The sequence below is a fragment of the Eschrichtius robustus genome, chromosome 11, assembly GCF_028021215.1.
Source record: "Eschrichtius robustus isolate mEscRob2 chromosome 11, mEscRob2.pri, whole genome shotgun sequence".
Classification (NCBI taxonomy): Eukaryota; Metazoa; Chordata; class Mammalia; order Artiodactyla; family Eschrichtiidae; genus Eschrichtius; species Eschrichtius robustus.
Window position 1 is genome coordinate 105,329,003 of NC_090834.1, and position 14,068 is coordinate 105,343,070.

Sequence of the window (14,068 nt, forward strand, 5' to 3'; positions counted from 1 at the left end):
CTGCGAAGGGCAAGGCTAAAATAACCCAGCACACTCGACACAAAATACAATATCACTCTTTATCTTAAAAAGTAGGGGGGATCCTGGGGTTAAGTACACAAAGCACCTAAGTCCTTCGGGTAGTTTAGTGTCAGTTCTACAAAGTAAGCTTTGGCTTCCTGGCACCAGGGAGGCTCAATCTTCCCGAAGTCTTCCAGAAGGCAGGTGAGGAGAGGGATCCAGCAGCACCCCCTCCTCGGTCACAGTCACAGGGTGGCCTTGGGGCCGGAGAGGAGACATCACTACATCCAAGGGTTATTTACAGGGATCTTCTGGGGCATGACTATGGGTCACTTTATGAACGCCACTTCTGGGATCTCGCCTTTGGCCTTAGAAAACAATAAAAGGTCAGTAGAGCCAGGTGGCCCACGCCCGTGTCCCAAGCCTACTTGACCCTCTTGAAGGCCTGGAAATCTCTTTTCGCCACCTATTCCCAAATCTTACCTTGAGATGAGTAAAGGCCTGGGCAGATCTGGTGTAGTCCCAGCTGTTGTCCTGAAGGCACCTGGAGTAGGGCAGGAACAGGCACCCCATGAGAACCAAAACGCAGTCACCCTGATCACTAAATGCCACTTCAACATCCACTCTACGGAAACACCCACCAACAGTTACATACATTCTTGCACTCTTTATACAAAGGAAAAATTAGTAAAAATCCATCTATCAATGGTCTTCTGAATACAAAGAAATATTAAATAGCTATCTATTTCTATTAAATAGCTAACAGAAATGAGACTAAGGTGAGTTTTATACTAATAGGGAAAGATGTTCATGGGATAAGTAAAGTAAGTTGCAGAACAGTATAAAAGAGGGACTTCATTTTGACTTTAAATGTTATGTTAATGTATGCATAGAGAAAATGTTTTTATGGACCATCTTTTTTTTTTTTTTAAGTAATAAAAAAAGTTCTGGTTTAAAAATTTTAGGGGCACTCATTATTCACCACCAGCCCTACCCCAGTTTACCCTTATTCCTTCCTACACATGCCCAGTACTCACTTCTGGGACCACTCAAGGTTCATGCCAGACTGGGTGGAGAATGCCTGCAGCATCTCCTGCTGCTCCGGGGAGAGGGTGGGCACTGGGCTGGAAGACGGCGTGGGTGCAGGCATGGCAAAGGCCCTCCGGGTCTCATCGGGGCCGGCATTCCGCACAAACAGCTCATCGTTTACGATGCACAACCTTGGGGACAAAAAGCACCTGAGACGGCTGGACAGACAGACAGGTGACCTCATCCTCCCAACATCATTCCTATTCTCACTTGACACTCAGATCCTTTCAATACCCACGAGGTCCCTTTATCATTTCCTCCCTTTCCCATGGACTCCATGTATGGGATTATCTACCAAACACACGAGAATTATACATTCTCCCCCAACCCTCATTTATCTTCACAACAGACTTAGGAAGTGAATATTGTTAAACCACTTTTCAAATGAGGAAACTTGCCCTTAGCTAGAAGTGGTGGAGCCAGGATGAAAACCCCAGACAGCTGGACTCCAGAGCCAAGCTCGTCACCACTATGTGACCCTCCTCTGATCCCCCCCTGCCTTTCTGAATGTCTGAATATACCCAGAGGACCGACTCTACCCTCCCCAATTTTCACAGTGGTGGCCATGGATTGGGACTGGGACCCCATACGGTAAGTCACACACTCACCCTGAATTGCTGGCAGGAACAGCGACGAACGTCCGGGTAAAGGCTCGCAAAGAGTCCCGAGATTTTCCATCCACTGCAATGATACCAATGGTGACAACCTGTCAGAGTCACTCATGTTTTATGTTTTCAAACAGCTTCTCAAAAATCATGATCTTATTTGATACAAAGAACCCTAAGTGGGCCAGACAGGGATGATTATGTGTGCACAGGGGAGCACAGTGGGGAGGAGTGTCAGAGGTCAGGGAGGACACTAATAATAACAACACCGTCATCCCACTAGTGGAGTGTGTGTGTGCCAGGCCCTGTGTCAAGCATTTTATACATCACTTCATTTACTCCCCACAACACTATGAGATGGCTATTACTAACCCCCTTCCTTTCACAAATAAAGACTCAGGCTCAGAGGTAATGTAAATTGCCCACAGACACAGAGGACCACAGTTGGGATGGAAGCTCAGACCTGCCTGACTCCAAAGTCTGTGTCCTTCTAATCCTCAGGCTTTTCCCATATCCCAGACAGGAAAAGACAGGTGGAGAGGGTAGGCTTGGGGGGCAGAATGAGAGAAGGAGGTCAGGGAAGGAGAGAGAAGAGAAGGTAGCTGGGAAGCTAAGAGTGCCGAGAACGACTGGCTGGGAAAGGGGCCACTCTGCAAGCTCGGGGCCCCAAAGATCCCCACCTTCTTTGAAGACTCCATTGACAGAAAAACACAGCAGCGTGCTCTGAAAGAGAAGCAGCAGCATCAGGTACCCCGTCGGCTCCCAGCCAGAGCCTGCGTCCTCCCTGCCTCTTCGCTGCCCCCTCCCCAGTTCCACGCTTCTGCCAAGGAAGACACAGGTGCTTACTGTCTGGGCGCTTATGTCTACCACAAAGGAATTGACGTCATGCTGAGTTTTGGGCAGCTCATTGAGGAAGGCCACGACGTTGAGACGTGTGTGCTTCAGCAGCCGGAACCGCAGGGCTGTGGGAGGAGGCGCAGCCAAGGTGAGCAGCTGCCACACTCTGAGCCCAGACTGATTCCTCCCCATCCCCTTCTCCCAACCTGTTCTGCTCACGTCACACACTTACTAGGGTCTTTAAGCTTCTTCACATTCCTACTATCCTTGAAGTACTCAGCTAAGTTGCTTCTGGGGGGAACAAGAGAAAAAGGAGGCAGTGGTCAGAGCGGTGTGGTTGCTGCACGTGCTGGCCTGTATTTGCTGAGCAACTCTGGTCCTGGGCAGGTTCTGGAGGTGACACTCACCGGGCAGGGTTCTGGGGGGTGAAAGGAATACTCAGGGAGCAGCAGGCCCCATCGTGGTAGGCATCCAGGAGCCGCTGCCGGTCCCCGGAGTCATATATCGCATAGTACCTATGAGGAAAACAAAAGGGAAAGTCTGAGCTCCACAGTCTGGAGCCACACAGGGACCGACAGCTCCCGAGAGTGAGCTGTGCTGGGGCTGGCCCACCTCTCCCCAGCCTGAGGGGACCTGAGACACTTACTGCTGCAAGAAGTGCAGGACCAGATTCTTCAGGGTCTCTGTTCCAAAGTAGCTTCCCTGGAATCAGAGAGATATTAGGACCACGTAACCAGGACTCTCCTCCCAACGTGAGCGCTAACTCTGTGCCCCCAGCCGCGCCCCCCTCCACTCACCTTGCAGGGCGGTAACACTGTAGGGGCTTCAACGTCAAAGGCAATCGGTGGGGGTAACTCATGGCCGTCCTGCAGAAAGGAAGTCACAGCCGACGATATAAACCAGACAGAAAAGGCTGGATGAGCACTCAGATGGGAGAACTAAGAGCGAGGGGTCACAGGTCAAGTGTAAAAGAGAAATGGCAAGGGTTCATGAATCCTGATAGATGCAACTTTTGTCTACAGGTGTTTTTCTGGGAAGAATGATTATATTTTCAGCGACTGTGAAGCTGGGGAGATCCCAGCTGGGAGAAGGATGTCAGATCTCATTGTTCTACCAGCCCTTCAACCCTCCCTCAAAGGTCCTCAATAAAATGGCTTGATTCCCCCTACCCCGCCACCAGGGGAAAAAAAAAAAAAAAGGATTAGAGACTTTGTCAGATTCTCAAAGGGCTCTATGTCCCCAGATTAGTGATCATACAAACATGTTAGGCAAGACTTTGAGGGTGCGAGATGCTATGCTCCTCAGAAGAGAATGAAAAAAAAGTTAGGTACTTACCAGGCGTAATAATTTGGGAAATCGCTCTCGAACGGCGCTGTCAAGAACGGGACAGAAGTGAGTGATGTTTCAGAGCCACCGTGCCTCCTGGGCTGCTCTAGGGGCAAATACACCAATGCCCGAGGGACAGCCCATCCCATCCTCCTTGTCCTCACTCTTTCCTGGCCTCTGAGCTCCAGGAAAAACGGCCCCAACTCCCCACCTCTGCTGGGGCACCCAGAAATGACTGCCTCGGAGGACGACCCTCTCCTCTCTGCCTGCCTCTGAGTGCGCCACTGGAGCAGCACTCCCAGCCCAGGCTTTACGCCAGGACCTCCTTTCCCTCCCTGTCCCCCTTACCTTCCACCTACTCACCTGTGCAGCCCCCAGGAGGAGGGAATGGGGTGGGAGCCCAGGGGCTCCGCTGCCTCAACAGGTATCCATCACTTCTGCCAGGTCTGGCCGTGGCCAAGACCAGAACACACCACAGAAATGGCACAGGATGTTGGGGCAGGGAGATGAGCAAGGCAGGGCTCAGGAGGAGATGAGGCCAAGGAAGAAGAGAGGGGACGAAAAGGAGAAGAGAGAGAAAAGGTAGGAGAGGAAGGAGCAAAGGAGAGCTGGGGGAGATACTGGCGAGGAGAGAGAAAAAGGAAAGGGAAAGCAAAGAAGAAGCGAAAGCACTACGCGGCAAGAGTCAGTTAGAAAGAAGAGGGAGAACAAAGGGAAGAAGGCACCTGACACAGCCCTTTCTTTCAGCTCCCTCTTCCCTGTGATCCAAGGAGGAAATGGGAAACAAATCCTTGCTGTGGCCGCAGGGCAGCTGCTATCGGCCAGGTCTCTGTCTGCTACCTGGGTTCCGATCTGAGCTGGGCGTGGGAAGCGAAGCAGCCATGGGGGCAGGAGACCTCCCTCAGAAGGGGTGAGGGTTCAGGCCCCTGCAAAGTTGGGGGGGTGAGGGTCTGTGCCCCACCTCTGTTGGCCCCCAAGTTCTCTCCTGATGGCCCCTCTGCGACTGTGCCTGTCTTAGGTTGTTCCTTCCCTGAGGAATCTTACCCGTCTCTGGCTAACCAGCCATCCTCCGGGGCCAAGCAGGGTGATGTGAGGTGTGCGAGTGAGCGAGGGGCAGCGCCCCCAGAGAGGGTCAGTTCTCTGTCTCCTTGGTAGCCTATGCCCCCGTGGCCTCCACGCCCAGCACCTGCCTTGGGATTCCCTCGCCAACTGGCGGGGCCCCGGCTCTGGTCACATGTCTTAGGGAACCCAGGTTTCTCCTCCAGGGAAGGCCCAGCTTACAGCATTGGGCAAGAGAGACCGATTGCATGGCACCAGCCACCAGGAGGCCTCAACCTCAGCGTGGGCAGCAAAGCCCAGGCAATAGCCTTGGGCAAGGAGATTGTGAGAAGAGAGCCCCTCTTGGCAAAAGGGCAAGAGGGGCCGTTGCAGGACAGAGGAAGGAAGAACTTAACTTCCATCAGCAGGAAGTCCCAGGGAGGGAGGGCTTTCTCTGCCCAGGGATACCAGGCTCTTGGCTCAAGGCAACTCCATGTATGGGGCATAATATACAAGATGACCCCTAGTCATGGTAAAAAAGGGACATGCTCTTCTTGAAACAATAGGGTAGGGGGAGTGTAGAAAAGGCTGTGTTCAGGAAGGGAGGAGAAAGGCCACAGAACCAGCAAACAGGCAGACAGGTGAGAAGAAAGGAAAGGAGGCCTGGGGCAAAGCTGGGTGTCACGGACAGACAAAAGGGAGGAGCACGTGATCCTCCCCAAGGACAGGTGGTTCCAGCTCAGGGCTGCACATCTCCTGCAGACGGGCACTGGTCAGGGTGCATCAGCTCAGCCTCCCAGGGGGTGAAGGTCCCCAGGAGGGGAGACAGAGGTTAACACTGACCTGATGTAGGTGGACTGGTCTCGAAAGGTATCACACAGGGTGTTTCCTTCAAGCCACAGCTCTTCTAGCTTCAGCCCTTTTATCTTGTCCAACTCCCGCTCAGACTTCAGCTGCAAAGGATGGGGAGAAAAGGCGGGAAAGACATGCTGGTAAAGGGAGCCAACTAGATTCCTCCCACCCCCAAGCCCCACCTCACCCCTTAAGTGCCCTCCCTCACCTCTTGCTGCCACCAGGCAAGCTCTCTCCACCCTCTGCCCACCCCGTCCAAAACACAAACAGGCTCTCAATCTCACCTCATTTCCAGAAAGATTGAGGATCTTTAGATTGGGTGCTTTCTGCACAATGCTGGACAAGTCATCCAGCCTGTACAGCTTGTTATTGCTCAAGTTTAAGGACAACAGCTGTGGGGAGAAAAGAATTTAGAGGGAGCACCAGCAGCAAGGGAATTTGAAACAAACCTGCCTCCCAACCCCATCCTATCTATCTGTCTATCCTGCCCTGCTTCCTCCCACCTAGTGGGACAAAGGCCTCACCTCAGGGATGTTCTCTTCAATGATTCGCAGGGTGGCTGCCATACAGCTTCTACGATTCAGGACAACATCAATGTTCTGTGCCACCAAATCTTCAGGAAGGAAAGGGAAGTCTGAGAGGGCTTGCCCAGGCCAGCGTTCCCACCAAACCAGCCTCAAACGTTCGCTGCCTGACAGATCGCCCTCTGCCTCCACCAATCTAAGAATTACTGCTATCAACTGTACCTGGGTCTGAACGGAGGCCCTTGAGGTCAAGTGCTTGTTGGGAGCCATCGTATCGTTTGCTCATGATCAGCTACAGAGGAAGACAAAGGATTCAGCGGTCACTGGAGTTGCGTGTGGGCGTGGGGGGAGGGTGAGAACTGGCAGGACGCGGGTGGAAGCACCCATCCCTTGAGGCTGCTTCACCTTTAGCTGCTCTACTTGTTCTGGCTTCAGTTCATTCTGCACAGTATGGGGTGGAGGAGAGGAGTTGATGATGATAGATATCTGCAGGGAAGACACGCATGGGCACGGTGAACTCCAGGGAGGCCTAAGCCCCAGGACCAAGACCCAGTCCATGCCCTGAGCACCAATCCCCACCCCCAACCAAGCCAGGCCCTTCACACACACCCTGCGGTTCTCCCGATCCAAAATCTTATAGTTGACAGCCTTCAGTGCAGAGGCAGTACTGGCATCCTCAACAAAAAACTGGGCCCGTGTGTTTTCATAGTGAAACTGCAAGACGAGAAAACAACAGCATTGGACTTGGGAGCCCAGAGCACCCCCGTGCAGCTGGTACCTCCACCCGCTCCTTGGTCCCCAGCCACACACTTGGGCCTTCTCTTACCTCAATGGGAGTGAAAGGGACACTGCACTTGCTCTGAATCATGCTCAGGAGCCATGACTTGTCGTATTTCCTGCCATAAGGAATCTAGATGAGAGAAAGAGAAGAGAAGGGAACAGCACATAACTAATACTGAACAGCAGACCCACTCTAGTTCTCCTTTCGTATCATCTGCCAAGCTCTAAAAGACTTTCTGAAGAAACGGTCAATTAATGGTTTTCTGGAGGGACTTCTCTGGTGGTCCAGTGGTTAAGACTCCTCGCTCCCAATGCTGGGGGCCCAGGTTCGATCTCTGGTCAGGGAACTAGATCCCGCATGCCACATCTAAGACCCGGTGCAACCAAATAAATATTAAAAAAAAAAAGCTTTCTGGGAATTCCGTGGTGGTCTGGGTTCAATCCCTGGTGGGGGAACTAAGAAGATCCCACAAGCTGCGCGGTGTGGCCAAAAAAAAGGTTTTCTACTCAAGCCAAACACGAACTCCTTAACCTCCTTTCTGTCCATTTATACTTACTATTCCTCAAAAGATTCAAATTGTTTGATTCTAAAAGTTCCAAGACATCATTTATAACCTGCCTGCCCCTGAGAGAACTCAAGGGACCCCCAGCTCCACACTCGGCTTGAGTCAGATGGCGACATGTGGAGAGGTCACTCCACCTCCCAACTGCAGTTACCACACTTCCCTTTAGATGGCCTCCCCACCCTACCTGTCCCCTTCTCCTTTTCTGAACCTGCTCTTAGGTGTCCTAAGATATTGATTCTTAGAAGAAAGAATGGTTACCTGATTGTGGAGTTAACAGCTGAGAACACTGATTTTTTAATGTGAAACGTAAACACCTTAACTCTGAGCCCAGCCCGCTAGCTCCCCTGCACCATGTACTTTCCAAGATACTCACTGTAATCTTAAACCAGTTCTTTGAGGTCCCATCCTGGCTGGTGCCAGCCCCTCCCCTCTCTGGAGCAGCTCGATCTCTCCGCAGAGGCACAGTAACATGAATTCGAGACCGCTCGTGCCAACTCTCACCCCGACGGTTGGGTCGTGCAGCATAGGGGTTGCTGTGGGGAGGGAGAGGATAAAACACTCACAAAGGTTAGGAATGTCTTCTCAAAGACCTTCCTGCACTGTTACCAGGACCACAACTAAGACTGCTCAACCATTAAGCGGGTCCTGGCATTTCTCTCTCTTCCAGGTGGGAAGAGAAATGACATGGACAGTAAGAGGGCTACATAAATGAGGGGGTCGATAAATTCAAACCAGATCAATTGGTTACTTACTATCGTACTCGGGGAACATCCTGGGCATCACTCATCGCCACATCTCTGTCATCTTCCTCCAGGCGGGAACACCGAACGACAGGACCTCCTCTTCCAGACCTCCGGTTCCCCTCACCATACTTCCACCGGAAAGGGCCCCGGCCTTTCTTTCTTCTTTGAGGGAAACTAACTCGATCATCGTGCTCTGGGGTTGGGAACAGAACATAAATGAGAAAACACATCACTGGTTCAGCTACCTAGCTTGGCAACCACAGCATCCGGCACGCCACACTATCAGATGAGCTACACAATCACTACAGAGACCACCTCCGTGCAAACTCTTCTGCCTGTCCAGGGAAGGAACCCTCTCCGTGGGATGGCAGCATCAGGGGAAAATGACTGGAAAACTGTGTAAAGTCTTTAGAAAAATGAAACAGAAACTGGAACTACAGAAAGGAGAAGCAGAATGTGGAAGTGCGAGTGTCCCAAGTTTAACTGGATACAACTCAGAGCCCCTGAAAGTCACCTGAAGTCTGCTTTTCCCAGCCTCCCAAATCTACTTAACCCCACTCAAGAAATTTTTTTAAATTATTTATTTATTTATTTATTTTTGGTTGTGTTGGGTCTTCGTTTCTGTGCGAGGGCTTTCTCTAGTTGCGGCGAGCGGGGGCCACTCTTCATCGCGGTGCACAGGCCTCTCACTATCGCAGCCTCTCTTGTTGCGGAGCACATGCTCCAGATGCGCAGACTCAGTAATTGTGGCTCACGGGCCTAACTGCTCCGTGGCATGTGGGATCCTCCCAGACCAGGGCTCGAACCCGTGTCCCCTGCATTGGCAGGCAGATTCTCAACCACTGCGCCACCAGGGAAGCCCCAAAATTTTTTTTAACTTCTAATTTTATATTGGAGTATAGTTGGTTAACAATGTTGTGTTAGTTTCAGGTGTACAACAAAGTAATTCAGTTATACATATAAATGTTATCTACTCCTTTTCAAATTCTTTTCCCAATTAGCTTGTTAGAAAATACTGAGCAGAGTTCCCTGTGCTATACAGTAGGTCCTTGTTGGTTATCCTTTTTTTTTTTTTTTTAATGAAGCTGCTATAAACATCCGTGTGCATGTCCCTGCTTTTTTTTTTTTTTTTTAAATTAATTAATTTATTTATTTTTGGCTGTGTTGGGTCTTCGTTTCTGTGCGAGGGCTTTCTCCAGTTGTGGCGAGGGGGAGCCACTCTTCATCGCGGTGCGCGGGCCTCTCACTATCGCGGCCTCTCTTGTTGCGGAGCACAGGCTCCAGACGCGCAGGCTCATTAGCTGTGGCTCACGGGCCCAGTTACTCCGCGGCATGTGGGATCTTCCCAGACCAGGGCTCGAACCCGTGTCCCCTGCATTGGCAGGCAGACTCTTACCACTGCGCCACCAGGGAAGCCCTGGTTATCCATTTTAAATAGCGCAGTGTGTACACATCAATCCCAAACTCCCTAACTATCCCTGCCCCCCACCCTTCCCCCCTAGTAACCATAAGTTCATTCCCTAAGTCTACCCTCACTGAAAATTTGATCAGTGACCTCTCACATCTTGGAAAGCCAATCATAATAATTACATCAGCACTCAGTAAACAATACTTCTTTTGCCTACATAGCACAGACATCAGTTACAAATATGACCAATTTAAGGGCTTCTTTTAAGTTTTGTTCTCTCTTCAAAAAACTAAAAATAGAGCTACCATATGATCCAGCAATTCCACTCCTGGTTATACATCTGGAAAAAACAAAAAATACTAACTCAAAAAGATACATGCATAAATTAGGAGGCTGGGATTAACATATACACACTACTATATATAAAACAGATAATCAACAAGAACCTACCATATAGCACAGGAAGCTCTACTCAAAACTCTGTAATAACGTATATGGGAAAAGAATCTGAAACATAGATATATGTATAACTAAATCACTTTGCTGTACACCTGAAACTAACACAACATTGTAAATCAACTATATGCTAATGTAAAATAAAAATTTAAAAAAAAGGAAAACATCAAAACTAAGAAAAAGGGAAGAATACATATAAGCTTCACTTGTTTTTTTTTTAATCTTTTAATTTTTATTGGAGTTTAATTGCTTTACAATGCTGTGTTAGTTTCTACTGTACAGCAAAGTGAATCAGCTATATGTATACATATATCCCCTCTTTTTTGGATTTCCTTCCCATTTAGGTAACCACAGAGCACTGAGTAGAGTTCCCTGTGTTATATACCATATGAGCTTCGCTTGTGTTCAGGGGGGAAAAATAAAGATACATGCATCCCAATGTTCATAGCAGCACTATTTACAGTGGCCAAGATATGGAAGCAACCCAAGTGTCCATCAAGAGACTAATGGATAAAGTAGATGTGGTATATATATACACAACGGAATACTACTCAGTCATAAAAAAGAATGAAATCTTGCCACTGCAACACCATGAATGGACTTGGAGGGTATTATGCTTAGTGAAATAAGTCAGACAGAAAAAGACAATTATTGTATGATAGCACCTACATGTGGAATCTAAAAAATAAAATATATTCAGCAAAACAGAAACAGTCTCACAGATACGGATAACAAACTAGTGGTTACCACTGGGGAGATGGAAGTGGGGAGGGGCAAGGTAAGGTTATGGGATTAAGAGATACAAACTACTAAATATACAATGGATAAGCAACAAGGATATATTGTACAGCATGGGCAGTGACAGCCATTACTTTGTAATAACTTTTAATGGAATCAAATTTATCAAATACTGAATCACTATGTCATACACCTGAAACTAACATAATATTGTAAATCAACCTCACTAAAAAAACTAAATAAATAAAATTCTTGTTCTTAAACTGCCACTCTGAAGTGAATGTGGAAGTGTGAGCGACCCAAGTGTAACTGGACACAACTCAGACTCCCTGAAAGTCACCTGAGATCAGCTGTCAGCCCACCCAAATCTACTTAATCCCAAGGTGACCTCTCTCACATCTCGGAAAACCAATCACAATGATTACATTAGCTTCCAGTAAACAATACCTCTATTGCCTATACAGTACAAACATCAGTTACAAATATGACCAATTTAAGAGCTTCTTTTGAACGTTTTATTCTCAAACTGCCACTCTGAAGTTTAGGGAGTGAGCTCTTTGTTTCCTTGGTCAGAAATGCCTCTTAACTCAGGAGACAACTCCTAAATTCAGGTTCTAGTGGCAGCTAGGGTGCTTCACCAAGGGTCCTCAAATGTTCTCCAGGAATATGATCCTCTGAATCCTGGTGGGTAGGAATGGCTTCTTAAAAAAGACGCATGATTCCCCAAAAAGGTCTGTCTAATGAGTAGTACTCTGCAAACAATGAACCTCAAGAAATGACCCTAGGGAAAAAATAATAAATGATAGAAAGCGCAGCTAACGTTCATTGAGGGCTTTCTCCAATGCCAGGCACTATGCTCCAGGCACTTGACACGAACAATCTCGTTTTAACGCACACACGGAGACAAACTCAGGAGGTAGGTACTGTTTCTATCCTCATTAAAGGGGTGGAAAATCAGGCCTAAGTGTTCAACTCACTCAAGATTGGCAAGGCCAACTCAGGATTGAAACCTCGGCTGTCGTGTGCTCTTAACCACTACTCTGGACTAAAACCCAATGTAGTGTTCGGACTAGAACATCGAGTTAGTGTGTAGGTCTAAAATATTAAGCCAAAGCCGCAGCGGGGTTGGGGGGAGGGGGCAAGACCGACTGGACGCGCGGTAGAAAATAGGGCACTGGCAGCCCAAGAGCAGGGCACCGACTCACATTAAAGAGTCTGGTAGCCAAACTGAACTGACAGGTATCAACCACCCACAAAGTTCAAAGGAATCTCGTCACCCCCGCTGCCGAGCCACCGGCTTCGAGCCGCAGGTGCTCGCAACGCCAGGATTCCGGAGTTAACAAGCCGGGCACCCACCCTCAAGTTCAGCCAGGCCCCCGGGCTGCCTCGCCCCGGGCCCGCGCCGCGCAGTGGCCGCTCACCGCGGACGCCGGGCCCCTCGCGGCCTCACGCCCCGGCGCTGCGGGCCTAGGGCCGGCGCTGCCCAGCTGAGCCCAGATCGTCCCCTCCCCAACCCAAGCGCCGGCACTGACCATTGTACGACTTCCCCTCGTCCGCCATGGCACACCAAGAAAGGGAGGGCTCTGTCGCGGGCCGCGACACAGCTTAACGTCCGAACGCCCAGGCGTTCCAGGCCGAAGTGCTCCTACGCCGGGTACCACTGCATTTATGCGGCGAGAGCGTCACACGCCGCCGACGTCCTACAATAATAGGCGGAGCCGCTGGGAGATGCGTGTGCGCATCCGACGAGCCGACGCGCCGGGGGCGGGACTTAGCGCTGCACGCCCCGCCCAGCACCTGAGCTCTCGAAGCCCAGAGTTACCACGAGTTCGCCCCGCCCCCTACTTTCATCCGTCCGCCGCTAGACCAGCACCTCAAAGGTAGGCTCTCAAGCAGAGAGCTGGGCGCTACAGCCCAAGATTCCAAGAGGAACAGGGACGAGGAGCCACAAGAAGGGCTGCGGAGGAACGGGAGACCAGGGCCTTGGAGAGGGAGTGACCGCTCCTAGACCCCTACGGGGATCCAGCCAGGGCTTAAGTCTCAGCTCAGGCCAGCCCTTTGCCATCTGCATATCTATGCCTCGCTTTCCTCGCCTATAAAAAGAAATAGAAAACTAGAAGGTAAGCTCCAAGAGAACAGGGACTTGACTAATTCATGGCTTTTTTTCTCCAGCACCTGGCTCAGTACCATACCTAGCACGTAGCGAGAACTCAACAAATATTTATGCAATAAGCTTCCTATCTATGCGTTCCCCCAAGAAGAGTTGCAGAGTCAAATGAGAAAAACTGCATTTGTCAGGCTTTGGTTGTCTTCACAGACCGCCCCACCCACCACCAATGTGCTGTGCTAAACCCACATCGTGGGTCAACTGGGCAGTGAAGATGCAACCAAGACCACCCCCTGAACACAGGCCAAGGGGAGAGGAAACATTAAAACACCAGGCCTAGGAAAGACCTGGGCTCTCCTAGACAAATCCCCCCCAAAGTGCTATGGCCAGCCCAGTGTATGGTGATTGTCCTCCCTATAGCTTGTGCTTCCTTTGGGTGTGTGAAATGGGGGAAATCCGGTGACCTCGGCATGATGTGGTCGTGGGTCCTGCTCAGGACTGACAAGCATATTGACCTCCCTGGAGGGTAGGTGTTCCAGGCAGGTCTCTACTTCATTCTCCTGCGACTGGCTTGGATTTGGTGAGGGGCTTCGAGGGGACCACGAGCCTCAGCTGAAGCTGCGAACAAACACTTCACCTTTCACTCCTGGCAGCAGGCATAACTCCTGCTTCATCCAGCCCAAGGAAAACGTGGGGCCAGCTGGTTGGAGGATGCAGATGAAACAGGTCCAAGTACTTCTGGCGATGGTCCTGGAAGTTGCCACCAATCAGAGACCCACTCTGGGATCCTGCTCCCCCCTTTGAAGGGAAGTTTCCATGCTAATTAAGTGCTGCTGCACTTGGTTATCCCCTGCTGGAGACAGCTGTGTGCATGGAGCCCAAAGCCTGGCCCCTTGGGGCCATCAGCCCAACCCTTTCAGTTATAACATTGGGCAGTGGGCTCACTCCACTTGCTGCCTAGGCCTTTTGACGCTCCCACCCAAAAATGACGACATGGCT

General features: G+C 50.2%; 1 protein-coding gene across 2 annotated transcripts; it reads right to left on the bottom strand.

Moving 5' to 3' along the window:
- Window positions 1-45: 45 nt before the first annotated feature.
- NXF1 (nuclear RNA export factor 1) lies at window positions 46-13,976 on the bottom strand. 2 transcript variants are annotated; one of them, XM_068555236.1, is made up of 21 exons: window positions 13,707-13,976; window positions 8,370-8,553; window positions 7,991-8,150; window positions 7,098-7,181; window positions 6,881-6,985; window positions 6,677-6,757; window positions 6,494-6,563; window positions 6,272-6,360; window positions 6,032-6,139; window positions 5,739-5,848; window positions 3,867-3,903; window positions 3,329-3,397; window positions 3,178-3,233; window positions 2,939-3,046; window positions 2,764-2,822; window positions 2,541-2,656; window positions 2,375-2,417; window positions 1,698-1,770; window positions 1,038-1,220; window positions 484-544; window positions 46-368 (listed from the first exon to the last, which is right to left on the bottom strand). In XM_068555236.1, the coding sequence occupies exons 1-21, from the start codon at window positions 13,741-13,743 to the stop codon at window positions 330-332; spliced, it is 1,872 nt and encodes a 623-aa protein (XP_068411337.1). In that variant the 5' UTR covers window positions 13,744-13,976; the 3' UTR covers window positions 46-329. The 2 variants fall into 2 exon arrangements, with proteins under 2 accessions (XP_068411337.1, XP_068411338.1); XM_068555237.1 differs by lacking the exon at window positions 13,707-13,976 and adding an exon at window positions 12,495-12,799.
- Window positions 13,977-14,068: the final 92 nt, after the last annotated feature.

What these genes read in the sequence shown, in the direction of transcription:
- NXF1 (XM_068555236.1), bottom strand. Translation starts at nt 13,743, where the DNA reads ATGAAGCAGGAGTTATGCCTGCTGCCAGGAGTGAAAG. An exon ending in TGGATCGGGAGAACCGCAGG is followed by an intron (nt 6,758 to 6,880) that starts GTGTGTGTGAAG and finishes TCTTCCCTGCAG; the next exon opens with ATATCTATCATCATCAACTC. An exon ending in GTCCTGCACTTCTTGCAGCA is followed by an intron (nt 3,047 to 3,177) that starts GTAAGTGTCTCA and finishes TTTTCCTCATAG; the next exon opens with GTACTATGCGATATATGACT.